A 21802-nucleotide genomic window follows, 5' to 3' on the forward strand; every position below is an offset into this window, starting at 1 on the left:
ATTCTCCAGCATCTGCAGTTCCTACTATCTCTGACAATCTTAATCACTGTATTCAAACAAAAGCAAAATACTGCAGATGCTGGTGATATAAAATAACAACAGAAAATACTTGAGAAACGCAACAGATCTGGCAGCATCTGTGGAGAGACAACCAGAAATATGTTTCATGTCTAAATGACTTGGTTCTGTAGAAAGTTCACAGGACTTGAAGTGTTAACTCCACAGATGCTGCCAGACCTGCTGAGTTTCTCCAATGTTTTTGGTTTTTATTTTAATCAATGTAGTGCATCAACGGATACTCAAGCAACATGAATCAATAAACAGTGCTGTTCACACACTGCCAAGCAGGTGTTCTGCCCAAAACAACTGATGAACATGACAGATTTAAAAGCTGATTTGATTTACACAAGTTAAAATTAATTTATTATTGCTTAGAAATGGTCAAAACTCCACATTAAAAAGAAATGTTGGTGAAAGGTGCAGAGCGCAACCTCTCTTGACGTACACTTTTTCATTGACTCTTATCTAAATTCACCTTTGGATCTACTTGAATCAATTAGTGCTATGGTTCTAGTTCCACAGACTCCACAGCTGCAAATTCAGATATATTCTCCATCTACAGCTATACCGAAGCAAAGTGCATTTTATGAATTAACTTACAGTACCACAATGTGAGCTTCCAGTAGAAACTTACACTCCTCCAACAACAAAACAAATACAAGTTCAGAACCAGGAGGCTGTGAACACTGATTGAAATTCCTGCACCCTTTGTGTACTGAACCCTAATATATATTAGGTATATATGTACGATATGCCAAACTAGCCTACTTTGGGCACCTGTTCCTTTGAAATTAAAATAGGAAGTTATTGTCCACTGTAACCAATACTTCACATATCCAGCAAAAGATGTCAGGAAAAGGGAGCTGGGAATAAGTCCAGAGACTGATTTTCCATCCAATTTTTGTTTTCTAGCAATGATGTCTGTTTTCCACGGTAACAGATTATGGTAATGCATTCCACCTTCCTCACAATCTGTTGGAAGAGTATAAGCTTACTTTATTGTGGTGAACATGCACCAACGTATCTGAGATGTTGGGAGGAAGTTCAAATGGAGATTATGGATTTAACCTCCACATATCTGAGCCCCTGGTATTGTGGACTTGGATTCCCAGTGGTCTATTAGTGATTTGTACACCTGTCTTTTAAAGTTGGTTTATTAATTTTCAAGAACCGTTTTCAATTTTGATTACTATTGCTAATAGATAATGGATTTTTTTATTACTTCTGAATGTGAACAGCGTGTAGTGTTTGTAAGAAAATAGTTGCATTCTCCCCCATTTATTGTCATTCAAATTAAAAAATGATGTTTTGTTGCTTTTGGTCAAACCTTGAAAAGCACCACATTAGATCTCCGTCTGAGATGGGAACCTGGTAGGATGTCTGCTTTGTTGGATGTCTGGTTTGGAATAATGTAGTGCATTCAGTAGCAGATTCAGTGGAGATTATCTGGTTCCCCACCGATCCTAATCCCAAAGTGTAAATGGGATATGTTAAATTGATTTGTGTTCTTGCCAAGTAAAGCAGGCAGTGAATTCAAAGTTGCCATGAAACTGCGCCAATTACTTTGCATTTCATGACAGACCTCGTACAAATCAAAAACTCTCCCAAAAGTTCTGTAACAAGCGTCAGCAATAATTAAAAAGTCTAAAAGGTGCTTATCATATTTTGGGAGAAAAAGGGCAAAAATAAAGGAGGTTCAACTGATGTAAATTTATATTCTAATGTAAATTTTAAGTTCAGTGTTAAAGAATAGAAAGTCAGTCCAAAGTCCCCTAGACCCGACAGTCTTTGTTTTAAACATCCTCTCCATTTTCTGCATCGCCACCTCCTTTGATAATCCGCTTCATCCCACGCTTTCCAGCCGGTCCCTTTGGCTTTGCAAAAGCTTGTTTAAAAGCGTGTTGTTTCGGGTGGACTTCCTCATAAAGGAAGTCTGGTGTTAGCTCTTCACCATTGTCTATTTCGATCTGAAAAAATACAATTTCAAAACAGCTATCTTATTCACAGATTTCTAAACCAGTTGAATTTTAAACATAGCAAAAAGTGTTCACAATAACATACACATCAAATCTGAAAATACTTTATGTTGACTATTCAGAGTGGTTTCCAAATAGTAGCCTGATCTTGATGTTGGATTCCATCACCCTTCCTGATACTTCACCATCATAAGAACTACTGACTTCCAGTTTTGTAACATAACTTTCTCGTCCATGGTCTAAGCCCATCTACCTGTGAACTCTGAAGTCTTTGTTATCTTTTGACTCTGATGTACCAGTGGTCTCCTGGCAGGCACATAATTTACTCTGCATAGACTTCAGCTCATCCAAAACTCTGCTTAGTGTATTCATCTCTGCAGCTGAACATTCTTGGCCTGTTGATCTTCAGTGACACCAGTTCCTCAGCACCTTAAAATTTTTATCTCTGTGTTTAAGTCATTCTACATCTTTGAGAGCTTTCTCGCTTCCATTAATTATACGGGCAGCCTGTCTCAATGACAATTAAGGAGGTAAGAATCCAGGTCAATGACTGCCTCCCCAAAGGTGGGTTCAGCACCCGGAAACAGTCCCAACTCCTTGCTTATTCTGGTAATCCAATAACTTGGCGAATGGTGTCTGCAGTTACACACGTCTGTGACTACCTTTTTGACGACTTTCAGCTGTAGCTGTTGTTCTGCCACATCCAATAGAGGTCCCTTACAACTGGAGTACAGCATACGATCTTTAATACCGCATTTGTACCCTGGCATGGAGTAGATAAACACTGTGGGAAGAGAAATAACAACAATTAGAAATAACAAACAAGTTGCAGATCTGCGAGAACTTGGAATTTTGTTCCGTCTTCTACTGTAATTTACTCACTGAACATGAGCAGTTCTATACAATCCTTTATATTCATTTGTGAGAGCTGTCAGGACAAAGCATAGTTGAAGCTATTTGTAACAGTGGGTGCGCAGGAGTAAAATGGATGAGGAAGATGAACAATTAAAGAAAGTTACATGTTCCAATTAAAGGATACAGCATCAAGAGGTACATTTACAGCCGTTTGACACGGAGTAATAGGTGGTAATTTGGTTGCATGTTTCAGCTAACTACACATTACTGAGCAGTGGATCTGGTAATTTATGGTCATCATTTGAACATTCTGATTATAGTAATTCATTGCAAGTCACTTTTTATTCAAATACATATAGTCCATACACATTGCTACCTATAATATTAAAGTTATGCCATTGTGTTAAAGACAGGCCTGGAATATTAACGCACTTGAATATATACAGGGTGAATTTGAATATAAGGGAAATCAGGAAAACAGCAATTAATATTTTTGTTTAAAAAAAACAGCAAGATTCCCTTCTGGTTAAATAGGTGACTTTAGTTTTTGGTGTTGTCCTGAGTCATCTAGACCAGGAAAGTCTGTGCTGAGATTGCAGATTACACATGGGTAAGACCTAGGATGGCCTCAGCATCTAGTAAGAGGAAAGGGGAAACTGGATTGGCTAACCACTGGAAGACCTGCTCAATAGCAATTACAAATAGTACAAGGCACAGACAGGCTGGTAGTGATGCCTCCCCATCCACCATGTTGAGTTGTTTGCCAACACAGATTACCTCAGTTTTTAGATGGCGAGCAGGCAGGCATTTTGGTTGAGCTGCTAAGATGAGAGGTTGGAAGTGAAGCAATAAAACATTTTTCAACTTACCAATTGATTCTAAGTAGTCCCCCTCATGTGAGTGCTTATAGAGAAAAAAATGATAGCGAGCAGCATTACTTGGAATTCTCTTTGGCAAGTCAAGGATGTCAGTGACATCTGTATGCACCAAGTTGATGGTTTCCTTCTCGGTATCTAGTTTCTGAAGGATGGAGAAGAAATAAATATTTTTGAAAAGTAAGCAGTTGCTTTAGCTAAACATATTATTTATAGCAGAATAGTTGCTTGCTCTTTTCTCAATATATTTTAAGCATTTGGAATGTAGTATCAGAAAAAGACAGGGCTAAGAAGAAGCCATTTAGTCCACTGGTGCCTCTTTGTAAGAACTATTCAGTTTGTCCTGCTCCACTTCTCTTTTTCTCCCCTTTTATATCAATCTGAGCAGTGAATACAGATAGTGAATTGAAAGAAGAGCAAGTCAATCAATATCAACCACAAAACTTTGATGAAGAGTCATCTAGACTCAAACTTTAAACTGCTCTCTCTCCACGGATGCTGCCCAACTCACTGTGATCTCTAGCATTTGTTGTTCTCATGTTATTACTCTTTTCCTTAATACTGGTTAGCTGTCTATCAGCTAGCAAGATGCAGCCTTCCAATGCTGAAATTAATTCAATTTATATTGAATGAAAAGGGAGTTACATACCAGTTGTATGTAATTTATCTTCTTCTCCTTGAGTAAGAGGAGAGCCGTAATGGCACTTTCCTGGATTGGAAATGCAATACCTTGCATTGTCTGGTGCTTACTTTGAACACTGATCTCAGTCTTTACCTGGAATGACAAAATATGAAATTAGTACATGACTATACTGGAAAAGAAGGGCATCTTCTTCGAGCACTGTATAACAAATAGTGTAACTGACCAAAGCATAACTATTTTACTAATAACATTGCTTTCACCAGGAACTTCTGATCACATTCTTTAAAGGAGGAAAATATGCTAAAGGAAATTACATGACTGAATTTTTACTGTAGAAACTGTATTTTAAATACAACTCTTGAACACTTTTTCCAGATTAAAGTGGTGCTAAAGTCTGTTCATAAAAAGAGGCTGCAGCAGGAAAAATCAACAGATTGTATTTGAGGGTTCTCAGTTCTGGAGAAGAGTCATATTGGACTCAGAAAGTTAATTCTTTCTTCAGAAATGCTGCCAGACTTGTTTAGTTTATTTTAGCACTTTATGTTTTTATTTAATATTAGAGGGACATTTAATGTAATTTATCTTCTTCTTTAATTAACAAAAGAGCCATAATGACATTTTTCTGGATCAGAAATGCAGTGCCTTACGTTGTTTGGTGCTAACTTTGGACACCTGCAATGACAAAAACCTCAAGGTTCACATATACAAGTCTTTGAAGGTCGCTGATCAAGTTGATAAGACTGGTAAAGAACCGTACAGGATTCTAAGTAAAGGCACAAGGTTTAAAAACAAAGAAATTATCAAAACCTTTATAAACTATTGGTTTGTCTCGGCTGGAGTATCGTGTCCAATTTTGGATACCTAAAGCTTTGGAATGGTGGCAATGCCTTTGAAGGGTTGCAGAAAGAGACTCACTAGATTAAACAAGGGATGAGGACTTCAATTATGTGGAGAAATTAAAAAAAGTGGGATTGTTCTCCTTAAAACTGGGTTTCTTCTCTTTAGAACAAAGAATGTTAAGAGAAAATTTGATAGATCTATTCATAATTGAGAAGCTTTGATATGGTAAATAAGAACAAACAGTTTTCACTGGCAATAGAATTGGTAAACAGATTTACATTCATCGCTAAGAAACCATAGACAAGATGGAAAAATATATTTTATGTGACAAATCACGATCTGGAATGCAGTGCCTGAAAAGGTGATGGCAAGAGACTCAATAGTAGCATTCAGAAAAAAGTTGGATATGTACTTGAAAGAGAAAATTTCAGGCAATAGCAAAAGAGCAGTGGAGTAAAGCAAACTGAATAGTTTTTACACAGATCTGGCATTGGCAGGATTCAGATGAATAGCCTTCTGTACCTTAAGATTCTATGAACTGTCTGTCTAAGGGCTCAACAAATCATTGTATTTCTGACAGCAACAGCCTAGTAATTTAGTAAGTTATTTATGCAGATTCCAGTTATGTTTGTGTTTGCTCGCAAATGCTCCAGCACTCTTGAGGATAAAGCAGCCAAAACACAAAATTACAAAGGATAATTTTTAGCATTTTGAGTTATGGAATTGCAGGTTGCTGAAATCCCAATTCAGACGATGATGTGGCTAGTAAACATAGTCTTTCATAGAAAAAAAATCCTATTTGTTAGGGAGGATAAAACGGAAGAAGAGGTGTAAAGAAAGTTATCAAATATTTCTACAAAGGGAAACAAACACCCAACAAAATGTAAGTATAGTCGGGTTATTATATGGATGCCTTCGATCAAGCCTACTGCATTCTTCTGCTGCAAGTACAGTAGATAATTATGAGAAATCAGAACAATGAACAACAACAAAAAATCACAAAAAATTATAAGTATTTATGTTCTATATTTTATGTGAAATACTAAATAGAAGCCAGAGGCAGCGACTGGGCAGGTTACATTTTAAGTAAGCAGGTAAGAAATTCCAAACACTAGTGATGAACTGAGCCCAGACCAACAGGGAGATAATTGGATAATCCCACTTCTCCACAGTACAGAGATTTTCCCATCATTTTAACTTTTCTTTTATTGAAGAGGATGGATTTGTGGAGATTTGTGCCTGTCCAAACCGGTCCGTAAATGACAGAGATAAATAAGCTCACCGTATCCAGTGAGACATTAGTAGAATATTTTTCTGCATTGTGGATGATTATATTTCTCTGCACAATTTTGACTGGATTTAAAACTCTACCTACTGCTAATGACAGTAATGACAGACAGGAGGAAATGTCTTAAGTTCAGAGCTATTCATGATGAATAAAATAAATAAAGTGATTAGAGAATATTTAAACTTAAAAATTAATCTTCAAAATATTTCTTCTGAATTTGAGGTGTAGTTACTTAGATATTTTCTTGCCAATCAACTGCAATTGATTTCTCAATGAACCGTATCTAATCATGATCCTTAATTGTTTAATATGAATGCCATTGTTCACAGGGTTCTTGTGGTGCATTGGGAGTGTCCCAACCTCCTCTGTGAATGGCTGAGATTTAAATTAAAGTATAGGATCAAAGTTACAAATGGTAGGAGGAAAGAGAAGCAAAATCAAGTTAATGCAGATGGGCAAAATCAGCCATGATTGATTTGTGAGACAGCTGTGGCTCAGTGGCTAGCTCTTGATTGCCTCTGAGTCACACACGTTCCCGACTCAAGTACAGCTCTAGGCTTGAGCACAGAAATCACAGCCTACACTCCAACATTGTGCTGAGGAAAGGTTGTCTTTCAGATTAGGCGCCATCTGCTTGTTTGGGCTATTGTAAAGGATTCCTTGGTGCTATTCTGACCCAGGTATCTTGGCCAATAATTTTCCCTCAAACAATATGCAAAAAGATTTATTTCACCCTTATCATTGTTTGTGAGAGTTGCTCATTGCAAATTGGGTTGCTGTGTTTCTCACACATCAAAGTAATCGCTTGGCTGTAAAACTTTTCAAGATAAAAAGTAATGTATAAAAATGCAAACTTCCTTTCTTTTGCTAGCAACAGATCACAATAGAAAATGAGAACTAGAATTTGGGAATTGGGAATATACAAGCTTGAGGTGAAGCATTTTGTGTCCAAGATGCTGCTTTTTGTGAATTTCCAGGAATTACCTTTGTTGCTTGAAGGTGCTGATGGGGAAACACTAATCTGACCCATTGAGAGTTTCAGATCCCAGAAAAGATGCTCTCTTTATCTCATTTTCTGAGCATGATAGTCTTCAAATGTACATTTAATGAAAGAATTGGTTGCAGTTCAAAGCAGCTTTCACAACCTCAAGATGTTCCAAAACATTTTAGAGTTATTGAGGTAGTTCTGAGGCTTAAAAGCTGTTATAGTGTATAAAATACTGATTAAATGTTGGTAATTAAGAAATTGTAACAATTGATGGAAATTATTTGAGGAATTTAATTGGTTGGATCTGTACAATGCTGGACACACTCCTTGCCCTCTCTAAATAGTATTCCATCCATTAAAGTCAAAATTCACACCCTTGTATGGATTTTGGAAGCAGTTATTTGACTCTATTTGCTAGTGCTGCAAACAGATATTTTACAATAAAATTTATTAGACTGGAAGAATTTGTTTGAGACCCTCTTGGTCTTGCAATGTTTAATATATCTTTGATCTCCATTTTTTTCTCCTTTTGTTCTTAACTGTTTCAGTTGGGACTCCAGTGTCGTGTGTGAAGTGTGGAGATCATTGGGCCTGTGGTGGTGGTGAAGAAGTAGTGTGTTTGTGTAGAGCCTTGACAAGATTTGACCCTCTGTGGTCAGATAGGTTGACATTAACTGGATGAACAGCAAATAACATACATGAGTGAAAACCGAGCTGTGGAGTCATAGAGTTCTACAGTATGGAAACAGACCCTTCAGTCCAACTTGTCCATGCTAGCTAGCTATCCTAAACTGATCCAGTCGCATTACCAGCATTTGGCTCATTTTGTCCTATTCATGTACCCATCCGGATGCCTTTTAAAATGTTGTAATTGTACCAGCTTCCACTGGCTCCTCCAGCAGCTTGATCCAAACATACACCACCCTTTGACTGAAAAGGTTGCCCCTCAGGTGCGTTTTATAAATCTTTCCCCTCTTACCTTAAACCTATGCCTGCTAATTTTTGACCCCCTTCCCTGGAGAAAACACCTAGGCTATTTACCCTATAATTTAATACACCTCTATAAGGTTACCCCTCATCGTCGGATGCTCCAGGAATAAAGCACCAGCCTCTCCCTACAGCTCAAGCCCTCAACATGAGTAAATACTTTAAGGGCAGGATGAAAATTCTACAGTTTATGGAAATTCTATCAATCATTCATGGCCAATCAATCCTTCAACTATCATTGCTGGATCAAAGTCCTGGAACTTCCTACCTAATACTACCGTGTCTGTACCATCACGAATAAAACTGTTGTGGTACAAGGTGATAGCTCTACTCCACTTTCTCAAGGGTAATTAGACATGAGCAACCACTATTGGCCTTGCCAACGGCATTTACATCCTGTAAAAGGCAACCTAAGGAAAAGCAGAACAGGGCAGATGCTGAAAACCTGAAATGAAAAACAGAAAATATTGGAAATGCTCAGCAGATCTGGCAGCATCTATGGAAAAAGAAATGAGAGTTTCAGGTTGTTAGATTTTCATCAGAACTCTGAAATATTAACCATTTCTTTCTCTCCACTGATGCTTGATCTGCTAAGTATTTCCAGCATTTTCTGTTTTTATGAGAAAAGGAAGCTACACTTGTTTGTAGAAAGACAACTGAAAACTAAAACTAAAAACGTTCTTCCTCTTCCAGTTTCTATTCTTCACAGCTAAGAGTACAGTGTGAACTGTTTACCAAACTTATTTGATTTCTTTTGATATATTTGTGGAAAGCTTAATAACAACTAAATTACTTAAAGTAGGTTTCTCAAAAAAGAATCCAAGGTGGCATTTCTTTTTAATGTAAGTTCGACTTGTAGACAACTCTGCATCTGTTGTGCAGAGAAAGAACAAAACTGATCTTAAAGGAAATAAGGGCAAATTTAAAAACAGTAAAAAATGGAGTTCCTGTTAAAAATATATAACTCAGTGGTGCCTTCCTGGTTGACTGCAACATTAGACTTGCTGTGCATCAATAGTTCTGAACATTTATGCCTCTACGGGTTCCCTCTCTGGTGCTACAAAAATTCCACGTAACACAGGTATTGTTTCTGTACAAACATTACATGCACAATTAAAACATTTAACTTGTGGTTATTTTTGTTTTGTTTACTTTGCATGACAAGAGGAGTGATCACTTAATGACCAGAGTATTAATGAGGGAATACCTTTGCTAACTCTCAACTTTTCCAATGTATTTCTATACTTCCAATATATTGCAGACCAATAATTGGGTTCCAGTGATGGAACACCTTGAATTTAAATTTATTCACAGTCTCACCCTTCCCTTTCTTAGTAAGCTCCTCCAGTCCCACAGCCCACTGAGATATCTGAACACATCTAAATTCTGACCTCTAGATAATCTTTGATTCTAATTCCTCCACTACTAGTGGCCACGCCTTTGGCTGTTTAGACCCTAAGCTCTGGAATTCCTTTAACGAATATCTCAAATTCTTATTCCTCTTCTTGTTATCTTTTTGAGCAAGCTTTTTGGCTATTGCCCCAATGTTGCCTTATATGGCTTGGTGTTAAATTTTACTTAATAATAACTTAACAAGCGTATTATCATGTTAAAGGTATTAAAGTGCAAGTTTTTGCTGAAGGAGATCTTTAAGAAAAATCATCTTTCTTAACACACATTGTTGAATACAATGGTATAGAATTAAGAGATGTTCCACTTTACTGATACATAGTTTAATAGATTTCAGTCCAATGTTGTAATTAGGGGTAAGCAAAGAATTCTGGTGAGGAGGGCAGCAGGATGAGACAAAGGACAAAATGAGAATTTCCACTAATTCCTTCTTATGGATTCCCTGAAATATTCTTGCGGGTCCCTACAGAGATGCAGATTTCTAGTTGACAAAATCTGACTGACACAGATTCAAGTGCTACTGAATTTACTTTGCCATTCTGAATTTGGCACTAATTATTCTAATCATAAGGGTAAGAAATACATTTTACTTTAAATTGCACATGCCATCTTGAACTGAGCTATTATATTCAACATCAAGCACCAAAATCTATCTGATCATATTGCTTTACTGCAGACTGTGTGGAATCGGTCATGTCATTACCATGTGATGTTACAGTTGAGTCCAAGCGTCACCTGTGATTTAATGAGTGTATCCTCCTCCATCTGAGTCAGTGGTCACTGGTTCAAATTCCACAAGCCAGTTGAGTACAAAACTCTTGGGCAACACTTCAGTGCAGTATTGAAGGAATGCTGCACTGTAGAAAGTTTCACCTTTTAGATGAGATGTTAAACCAAGTCCAGGTCCACCATAAGTGGCCATGACAGGCCCTATGGAACCACTTTGAAGAAGAGCATGGCAGTCATTCCTCAGTGTTCTGTTCAATATTTGTTCCTCAACTAAAGTCATTAAAACTGATACCTGGCCCTGATCACAACACTGCTTATGGGAGCTTGCTGTGCACCATTTGGCTGTCATATTCTCTACACTAAAACAGTGACTACACTTCAAAAATACTTTACTGGCTATATAGCTCTTTAGGATGTCCTTGACAATGTGAAGCGTTCTATATAAAATAAATTCTTATTTTTTGATCAGAGCATAGTATTTGCAGTGGCCTTGTAGTCTATTGCCTTAGTCTGGTATGGGTTTGTAAACTTCTGTGGATTACTGGTGAGGAAGAACAAATGAAGAGGCAGAAATTATGCAGAGGTACGCAGGCCATTTGACTGAGATGCAGGCAGAAAGTTATAAAGCGCTATTTAAGATTAAAGATATTTAATTTATAAGATGATATTCTCAACAATTACTGCCTGAAAGGCATTCACACAAGACATTCTTTCTTTCAAAAGGGAGATGCATAATGACCAGGAAATGATGGTTAAAGGGATAAATCAAACACAAACATCTTGCGGATTAGAGAGGGCTTTTGCGCTGCTGGAACTGTTGGTCGTGCTGTGAAGGGCAGGAAAATGTTATTTAAATGAGGGTAAGAAGACAGGGCTCTAACAAGGTGAAAAAAGACCTTGGTTATACCAGGAAGATTTTAAACAGGTGGATACCCTGAAATATTCTGCTTTCAAAAATCTGTTGAAATGCCATCTAGTTGGTGCTCAGTTCAGCTACTACACAGATTTTAGAGGTAGAGAAAAGTTAGACTATTCTGAGCGGGATAGGAAAGAATGCCCACCTATAAGTGGGTACACCGAATAGTTTAAGTTTTTCCATTTTACTGTATATGAAAAGTTAGCACTTACTGTTTTTGTAATTACATTTCTCTAAAAGATCAACTAAGTATGCATCATAATGGAATATATTCACATTATCCACTTAAATATACTATATTAAATTTCACAGTCAGCAAAGATGATGTCAAGAATGTATGACAGGAGATTTGGTCTGATAGCTTCAGATTACTTTTGAAGTAAAACACTAAAAAGAGTACATCTTTATTTTGGTCCCAAGCTAGTACATAGCATTTACTAGCTACGAGGCAACTCAGTTCTCTTTAATCACCAGCAGTGTTGTAGGTATTGAACAGATAAAGTAACAGAAACAAGTGTGAAGAACTTAAGCCCTACCATTGAGCTGGAAGAATCCTGAAGGCATGTGGAAAGGTAGAAAAATGCAGAAAAAAGTAAAAACATGATAGCAAAGTTTACAATAACAAGGCACTGGAAATGCAATGACTCTCATTGTTTGATCTACAGTAATTATTAGCAATCATTCATAGATTAAGCAACAATGGGTGCCTTATCGAGAGATTTGCCTATTGGTAATGACGTGGATCTGAATTGAGAAACTTCTCACAAGACATAAAGTCAAGGTGAACAAGATAATACATGACCACTTATGAAGATGGTACACATTTTGTTCGTCACAGATGCAATTTCTTCTCTTAGTACTATGATTCATCTGTTGACCTTTCCACAGGAGAATGACCAAACGTATATGACTGGATTTTACAATCTCAAATCAGATGTACTGCACCCAATCCCTAATTGTGTTTTGTCATAAAATAACGCGGTGATGATATTGTGTCTGCAGTATGATGACATCACGTCAGTCTCCCAAATTACAGAAGGCAAGTGGGTTCAGAAAGTTGGCAGTCCACTTGGTATTGTGAAGTCACTAATTAACATGCTATTAAGTTTGTTAACAACACAATTGTTTTCAATTTTTGTTGCCCACTTCATCTTATTGGGTGTTGGAATGTGAAAAAAAATTCGGAGTGTTTTACAGCAGTGATAAGAAGTTGTCAAAAGAGTGGAAAGAAAGACTTGCCACTGGGTCCATGATCAAATGTACTGGCAAATTCCACTGAGGGAACTGCCAACATCTGCTTTTTAAAAAAAGTAACACTTTTGTCTTTTTTGTACGTTCTATAAAAATAAGCTTGTTTCTGAGAGTTGGGGTCCTTATAATTTCAGTTCTGACAAAGTTCCAATTTGCAGCACTATCCCTTTGACGCATGCTGCCTTGACCTACAGTCCCCTTTGGGCTCAGAGCCACTTCTGCTTCTCTAATTGGCAGCCTTCCCACCAAAGTGTTGCCATTGGCATCCATGGCTGAGATAATGGGGCAGGGAGAGACTGGAGTCCTCCTTTTTTTTTCTGCCTCTATCACCATGCTGAAAAAAATAAAATCCAGTCCATACTGTCTACTGTCAAGAGAAACATACTTGACCAAATGTCAACTTTGTCTATGTTCTTTAAAGTGACTTTGCTTCAATGGGATCAGCTAAACTAGCATTTTCTATAAACGTCTCAATCAATTGAATTTGTTTATTTGAATCACTATAAGGGAATGCTGAGTAATGAAAATTAATTTCTGAAAATTCTGTTCCGACAGTCCCTAGTTGTTTTCACAGAAATCTTTTCATGCACAGTGATAAGGATACCTGAAAGTTGAGCATGGAAAGTAAGAATTGGCTCGTGTTATTTAAATGCTGAATAATCAGGATGCCTGGCAATAAAATGATGTTGCCTGCAGACATCTGAACCTTGCTGTCAGGTTGAAATGTGAGTTAGAAATCTGTATGATATAGGAAACTGTTACTCCTGTAATGTCTTTTATAGTGACCAATTACTGGTAGATAGTAGGCTTGCTGTCCACTGAAGAATGCTGGATAGGCTCTTGAAATTGGAAGAGTAAAGACAGGCTTTCCAACTTGAATAGATCAGTTATAAGAAAACAAAGGAAAAGAGAGGGCACTTAAAAATACAGGTGCACCACCTACAGCCTTTTCAATATTTTGTTAGGAATTGGAATGGCAGCTCGACAGCAGGACTATTGCTGCACCCAAGCATGCTGGGATGGGCTTCCATACTTAACTGCTTTGCTATCACCCACTTCCCCTAAATAACATACAATGGCGACATGCTGTGCGTAAACCCATAGCCCTTCCCTCTCCCCCACACTCGTCCTACATTTCTAGATTGCTGTGAAATTGGTCAGGGCTGGACAGAGAAGGAGTGGGGAAATAAGCATGCTGACTGAAGGGCTACTTTCAGCTTCTGCTCACCTCCTTTTCCAATCTTGCACAAACTCCTAATCTAGACAATGATGTGCAATTCTTTATACAGGCTAAGTAATGGGTCAGCAATGCTTCGCCATTAGATCTACACTTCTAGAATTTTAATTACATTCAACGTAACATTATTCAGTAAAAGAGAAGACAATGTTTGTTATGAAGAAGGGTCACCGGAGCTGAAATGTTAACTTTGATTTCTCTCCACAAATGCTGCCAAACCTGCTGGGATTTTTCAGCAATTTGTTTTTATTATTGAAGACAATGTTTGTAAAAAGAACAAAGAACAAAGAAAATTACAGCACAGGAACAGGCCCTTTGGCCTTCCAAGCCTGCACCGATCGAGATCCTCTGTCTAAACCTGTCATCTATTTTCTAAGGGTCTGTATCTCTTGTATTATGATAACTTCCTGTTCCTATATGTCTTCAGCAGAATTTACAAATTGGAAGTAAGAAAATAATTCTGAAACTCATGATAGTGACATCTGGTGGTAGAATGAGCACTGAAAGCATTTATATTTTATGTAACTTGTGCCTAACCCAAACAATTTGGATTCTTTCCGTGACAAATTGTGGTGTTAGCTTTTACCCAGATATTTGGATATTCAGCTCTAAAACTGTATCCCTCTCATTTTTTAGGGAACAAGAGCTCAATCTCAACCAATTTTATGTCTGGCCAAAAGAACGGCAGAAAAATTAGTTTACTTTTAATGTTGTTTATTCTCTGTATACAATTGTAGGCATGGCCAGGTCGAAAATGATTACAAGCTATATCCAAAGATACACGTTAAAATACATACAAACTTACACAGGTAACATTCCACATACATGTAACGAGGTTGAAGAGCGACAACATATTGCATGGATCAACACAACAGCTTGTACCATTCTGATGAATATTCCACAGAGAATTATTGCACACGTTAAAACATTCCTTTCAGGCATGATAAAATACGTATGAACTGATTGATAACCAGAAGGCCAATTTTCAAAATTCCATCTTCTTTGAAAACGTGCATGAAACAGTGTGACAATTTAAGTGGAATGGAATCAGTCAATGAATCTGAAAATCTAAAAAGGTGACAAGGAAGCATAAAATAGGTACAAGTCACAGACGTTTGCAGCTGTTTCAAAAGAAAATTACAAAATTGTTTTGCAATGTGACACTTCAAATTGCCACATGGTGCAAAGGAGGCCAATAAAAGCACTGTTGATAACAGAAATGAACATTTTGTTATTTGTGCAGTTATTTCTCGTTTACTTCCAGAAAAGCACAAAGCTGGGCTTTCAGAAATTATTTTTGAAGATGGAGCACTTGTTTGCCCATTACATTTTTTGGGGGAAAAGTTGCATTGTTTTTGTACTGAAAATTCAATCCAATCAAAAACATGTGCGAAGGTCACATTACAATAATTTTGTACGTTATACGTAGTCTTGTGACCATGCAATAGGACCGAAAATTGGCCTCATGATACATATTCGTTCAGCAACTACCTAGTCAATTTACAATGATTACTTATTCTTAATTGCACACAGACAATCACAGCAAAGGTGTGATAATTAAATCCAATTCAAACCAATCCAGGGGTGGGGCATAAAGTGAAAATGAAAAGGAATAAGTTAACACGATAGAACACTGTGATTTAAATATGTGAAGTTGTTAAATAAATACCGTCCAATTGTGCATCTGTGTTACAAATTACTGAGACAAACCGACTAGGTTCCATTCAGAGTCAGTGTTAGGTTCCCTAATCATAACTAGGGCTGCAATAAGGATACCCAGAAATTGCATTAGGATGAGGGCAGGCATAAGAGCCTGTCAGTTTCCTTTATTGATCACTACCCAATGGTCTACAAGTGTGGATGTTGGGTAAAGATAGGTCAGATGAGCCATATGTATTAAACGGCGTTTGAGTTTAATGGCATCAAATTAGAGCCATCTTTCGACAGCATCTTATTTACATAATATTTATTCTATTTATATTGGCTGCATTTTGTGCTGAACGTTCACGGGAAAGACTGGTTGTCTGCTCCCAGGTCTTAGCCATTGTACTTTTATGATGGGGATCCAAGGATATTCAAACCTTTCTAAAGAATTGCATTGATTGAGTTTTGTTACCAATTAAATTTTAAATACATGAAAATACAATTGCGTTAAAAACAATCTTTGCAACATATAAAGTAGCAGCCGAAACGCAACGACTGACAAACATGCAGGATTTACCAATACTGCAGTCAGGACAACCGTACAAAGCAAAATAAATTATAACACGAAAACCAAATCGATATATACAAACACACACCACAAACAAGACTTATTGCATTTTTGTCAAATAAATATGCACTCAATTGTTCGTTCTGGAACACTCAGATCCCTCTGCATCTCACAGCTCCGCAATGTACTATCATTTCAATAACATGATCAATTTTTTATTCTTCCTGCCAGATGGACATTTGCACGATTTCCCACATTATACTCAATTTGTATGATCTTTGCATACTCATTTAAGCTATCTACATCACTTTGTAGTCACCTCATGTCCTTTTCACAACTGACTTTGCAACTATCTCTGAATCGTCAGCAAATTTAACAACAATATTTTCCACCCTTTCTGTGCCATTTACATAAATTGTAAAAGTTTTGGTAACAGCAGTAATCCTTGTGGCATGCCTTTTGTTACACCTGACCAATCAAGAGACCCATTTGGGTCAGTTCCATTTCATGTTAGTTATCCAATCTTCTACACCATGAGCTTTAATTTTCCACGATAACCTTGATATGGCGTTTTATCGAGTGCCTTCTGGAAAGCTAAGTACAGTCCATTCACTGTCTCCCCTTTATCCAGAGTATGTTACTTCTTCAAAGAACTCCAATAAATTGGTTAAACATGATTTCCCTTTCACAAATCGTGTTGACTCTACCTGATTACCTTGTATTTTTTTTAAGTGCCCTACTATAAAAACTTCAATAACAGCTTCTAACATCTTCCCTATGACAGATGCTAAGTGTCATTCAGCTTATGGCTTTCAGTCTCCCCCTTACATTCATTATTTTCTAATCTGATGGAACCTTGCTCAAATGTAGGGAGCTTTCTAAAATTAGATCAACTATCTCAACAGCCATATCTTTTAAGGTCCTAGAATGAAGTCCATCAGAACCTAGGGATTTGTCAGCATTCAGTTCCAACAACTTTCTCAGTACCACTTTCCTGGTGATTATATATTTTGATTTTCTCTCTTGATTCCATTTCCTGGAATGTTACTTGTATCCTTTGTAATAAAGAGTGATGCAAAATACCAGCTCAATTCATCTGCCATATTTTCACTTTCCATTATTTATTTGGTAGACTCTCATTCTAGGAGCAACATCTACTTTTATTCAAAAATATCTAAAGCAGCTCCTATCTGTTCTTATTTTTCTAGCGAGCTTTCTCTCAAACTCTGATTTCCTCTGACTTTAGTCTTTTAGTCGTTATTTTCTGCTTTTATATTCTGTCCAGCTGTCTGATCTTTCACCAATCTTAGCACATTTTTATACCTTTTCTATTAGTTTGAAACTATTTTCGAATATTACAGGTAACCTATTATAGTGGGCAGTGGTCCCCCTAATTTTCTTACTGGCTTCATGGGCTTCTGAGGTCTTACACAGTAGGTTTCATGTCTGACTTCCAGTATCGTAGGTCAATGCTATGATTGGCAGTCGCTGTATGTGGAGCATTAGACAGCAGCACTCACAGATACATAGTTTAGAGGGAACAATGATGATGAGTCTTCCTCTTAGAATTTTCTTTCTCTCTGGAATGTATCTATTTTATGTATTAATATACACTTATTTGTCTGCACTGCACCTCCACCGAACTATCCCTTAATTTAATTTGACAGTTCTCACTACCTAGCTCTGCTTTTATGCCTTCATAATTTGGATCAACTCTTGTATAGCTTGCTGCTTGACTGGCTCCAGTATTCTCAGAAATTATCCCAAAAACATTCTATGAACTCCTCATCCAGGCTCTTTTGCTAATCTGATTTTCTAGCTTATGTTTAGATTGAAACTCCTCATAACTTCAGACAAGCTCCTATTATTGCTTATATTCCATCCTATTGTGTATTTACTTTTTAACAGCCTTTATATCACTCCTACAAGTATCTTTGTGCCTGTATCATTTCTCATCTCTATCCAAATCTCTTCTGCCCCCTAGTTTCTTGAATTTACTACATCCCACCCTATCCTGCAAATAGCATGATTAATTAATATAGCCACTCTACACCTTGTTTTATTTATTCATGGGATGCGGGCTGTTCCTTAATATCAGTACTTTCCTTTTTGTTTCTAGTGTTTGAATGAATTCCTGTGTCACAGTGCCACAGTTGTTCATTCACTCTACAGCCTTCACTCTCATCCAAAACAAAGAACATCAAATCTGTTGGATAACTGTAAAGGCTAAGGTTCCTGAATCCTTGCTCTCTAGGTTTCTTTACCTGGCTCAGCTACAGTCACACTTCACTTTCCCTGCCACTGATCAAATCAGAAGACCCCACCTTGAGGGGTGTGACAGCCTCCTGGCACAAAACATCCTGGTAACTCTCCCCCATCCTGAAGTGTCACAGCAAATGCAGTTACACTCCTAAGAGCTCCCAAACACAGCAGCGATACATCACCAGTCCTGCTGTCTTTAAGGTGCTTTAAATAACTGCTAATTTATTTCTTAATATTAAAAACATATATTACTCATCTTACCACTAGTACCTATTCTATTTTAGGAGTAGAAAATACCTTAACTATATATCAGACACACTAAACAGCCAGTTTGTTCCCTGTAGGAGAGTGAGAAACTTCAGGATGAAAAAGTTTTTTTTTATTCATTCATGGGATGAGGGCGTCACTGGCTTGGCAGCATTTATTGCCCATCCCTAATTGCCCAGAGAGTGGTTACGAGTCAACCACGTTGCTGTGGGTCTGGAGTCACACGTAGGCCAGGCCAGGTAAGGATGGCAGTTTCCTTCCCGAAAGGACATTAGAAAAAGCAAAGAAGCATCTTGTTTCCTTTTTCCCATAACTCCCGTGCTCACCCAACTCCCAGTATGTTTTTCTCAGTCGCACTGAGATGTCTGTATTTTTATATGTTCTGACGTAGCTTGGCCCAAGGTCCGGAAAAAGCTTGTTTAAACTAGTTTCCTTAATTAACTAACTTCAGTGATTCTCCAGAGCTTTAGACCATAAAAGCATAAGATATCAGAGCAGAAATAGGCCATTCAACCCATCAAGTCTGCTCCTCCATTCAATGAGATTGTGGCTGATCTGATGATGCTCAACTTCACCTTTCTGTCTCTTTCCTGTAACCCTTGATTATCTTACTGATTAAAAATCTACCTCAGCCTTGGAATTTAAAATTTGGCTTCAAATAGATTTTGACAAGTTGATAGAGTGGGCAAATCAGTGTGAAATGAAGTACAATGCAGAAAACTGTGAGGTGGTGCACTTTGGAAGGAAGAATACGGGCAGATAATATAACACAAAGGGTACAATTCTAAAACATGTGCAGTAGTATGCTACACCAGGAAGATCTGTTCAACTTCAAAGAATGCGCCTACCAAATTTAGACGAGACTGGGGCCTCAAAATAACAAGCGACTCTTTGCTATTGGAAGAGTGGGCCAGAACTTAAAATTGTCCCCTGTGGACAAACAGATTCCTGTAATATAGTCAATGATTGTGAATCTCAATACAGAGTACCATTCTTGGTGGATAGAGGTGTTGGGTTGAACAGATTCCAATGAGTTGTATATCTTCAATAAAACACAGGATAGAGGAGTGTTCTGAGACACTGGTGAGGATGACACGGTGTTGCAGAACACTATTCATACTTAAATCTACATGCATGCATTTCCTTATGTGACTAATCTGTGATCTCCATAGCATTATTAGGGTAAGTGCAGATTGGAGGTTACACAAGAGTATTGAACAAGTAATTCGAGTGCTCCCAATTATATAGAATTCTCACATTTCATTGACTCTTGGTGGAATGTTTATATTCCTGAACATTATAAAAATTGTGAAAATGTCTGTTTTAAAATTGTCGGCACCAATGTTCTTATTAATTCTCCTTTGCTGTGCACAGCTTGTTTCTCACACTGTGCAGCCTTCTTAAGATTGCTGCACAGTGAAGCCGCATGTGTATCTTAAAACGATTATTTGTATGAGGCTGTTTGGCCTGTGAACGACATATTTCCAAATGCTGCATGGTGTGCACCCTTGCAGCTTAAAGGCAAAGTTGATCGTGTCAATATCCATTGCAAAATCTAAAAACTCAACAGTTGTAATCGTGTGCTGCACCTGCTTAGATCATGTGAGCTCCAAGCTTTCACCTGAATTCATTAGGGAAGGATGATAATGACAGGGGTTTTTCTGGATATACAGCAAGCTCAATCCACAACTGGCACAAACGGCTTTGACATGCATGAAATTTTCAGTTCAAATACACTGCATGTTTCCTCACACAACCCAGCAGCAAGCTTACACAATGATTGCTGTATCAATGCGAGTGACTGCTGTAGCAATAACATTTACAAATCCACTTTTTTGTCTTATCATAATTGTTTTTGTGACGATTTAAATGTGTAATCTGCAATTGGAAATTAGGTATTATCATGTTGCACACTGCTTCAGCCTGTACTGAAATACAGATATGGCAAAGCATCTTCAAAGGCAATTTACTATGGTAACGCTGCCCCTTTAATTCTTCTGTTTCTCATGTCATCACATATGAAAGAAAGGTTGCATTGTACAGTACTCTGGTATAACCAATTCCATTCTTTATATAAAGTTCAAAGCTTAGTCAAGTCCACTTCAATAAGGCACAAATAAAGCAAATGAGGGAAAATGCTTCGGTACTTACCTGGATCACCTTATCCTGCAAAAGACAGCAAAGTCACCCACAGCTACAGAAATAGTTTTGTCACAATCAGGTTAACGTGTTTTTTAAAAGATAACCTTTTGTCTAGGAAGAGAGGTCTCCATTGTTCAAACCTCTTTGTAATAAATGTGAATCCAATTATCAATAAAAATTTCTTATATTGGCACCTGTAAATAGATGTTGTATGGATCCGAGCAACTGGTTGGTAATCAAATATCCAGAATCACAAGTAGTCATTTGGCCCATTGTGCATGACTGGGTGTACTATCTACTGTCTGGCTCCTGATCTTTTCCTCTGTCCCTACACACCATTTCTATCCAAATAATCATCTAATGAATCGGTCTCCGCCACATTTCCAGTTAGTGTATTTCATATCCTTACACACTTTTTTTTTCTTACATTAGCTTTGCTTTGTTTGCATCTCACTTTAAATGTCTCCCCTCTTGATCTTTTTTCTTTTACCAGTGGGAACAGCTTCTCTCTACTCTATCCAGCCTGCCCATGCTCCTGAAAAGCCCTTATCAAATCCCTGCTCAACCTTTCTCTCTCCAAGAAAATTCCCAATTCTTAAATCTATCCTCATGACTAAAGTTGCTCATCCTGGAACCATTCTTGTAAAACGCTTATGTTCTCTTCAATGCATTGACATCTTTCCTATAATGCGGCACCAACAACTGTACACAATGCTCCATGCTTGAATTTTGCTCAACCTAACAAAGCAAATAGTGCATGTGGGGTTTCCTTCTGCCTTGCTCTCAGCTTCAATTACCTAGTAATGATATGACTATTCCTGAACTCTAACCACAATACTTAGCTGAGTCTTCTGACTCCAGGGA

General features: G+C 37.6%; 1 protein-coding gene across 4 annotated transcripts in view; it reads right to left on the minus strand.

Annotated features, from left to right (window-relative positions):
- Window positions 1-395: 395 nt before the first annotated feature.
- Window positions 396-21802, minus strand: part of LOC125460291 (twinfilin-2) — a 117691-nt gene continuing 96284 nt past the window's right edge. Inside the window, exons 6-11 of one of the 4 annotated variants that reach the window (XM_048547602.2) lie at window positions 20948-20962; window positions 12104-12121; window positions 4416-4541; window positions 3761-3911; window positions 2699-2820; window positions 396-2027 (exon numbers count right to left, since the gene is read on the minus strand). In XM_048547602.2, the coding sequence (XP_048403559.2) occupies window positions 1854-2027; window positions 2699-2820; window positions 3761-3911; window positions 4416-4541; window positions 12104-12121; window positions 20948-20962 (606 nt within the window). In that variant the 3' untranslated portion in view covers window positions 396-1853. The remainder of the gene's footprint in view (window positions 2028-2698; window positions 2821-3760; window positions 3912-4415; window positions 4542-12103; window positions 12122-20947; window positions 20963-21802) is intronic. The other 3 variants (XM_048547603.2, XM_059649767.1, XM_048547604.2) reach the window with 3 other exon arrangements.

Source organism: Stegostoma tigrinum, chromosome 11 (assembly GCF_030684315.1).
Source record: "Stegostoma tigrinum isolate sSteTig4 chromosome 11, sSteTig4.hap1, whole genome shotgun sequence".
NCBI classification, from domain to species: Eukaryota; Metazoa; Chordata; class Chondrichthyes; order Orectolobiformes; family Stegostomatidae; genus Stegostoma; species Stegostoma tigrinum.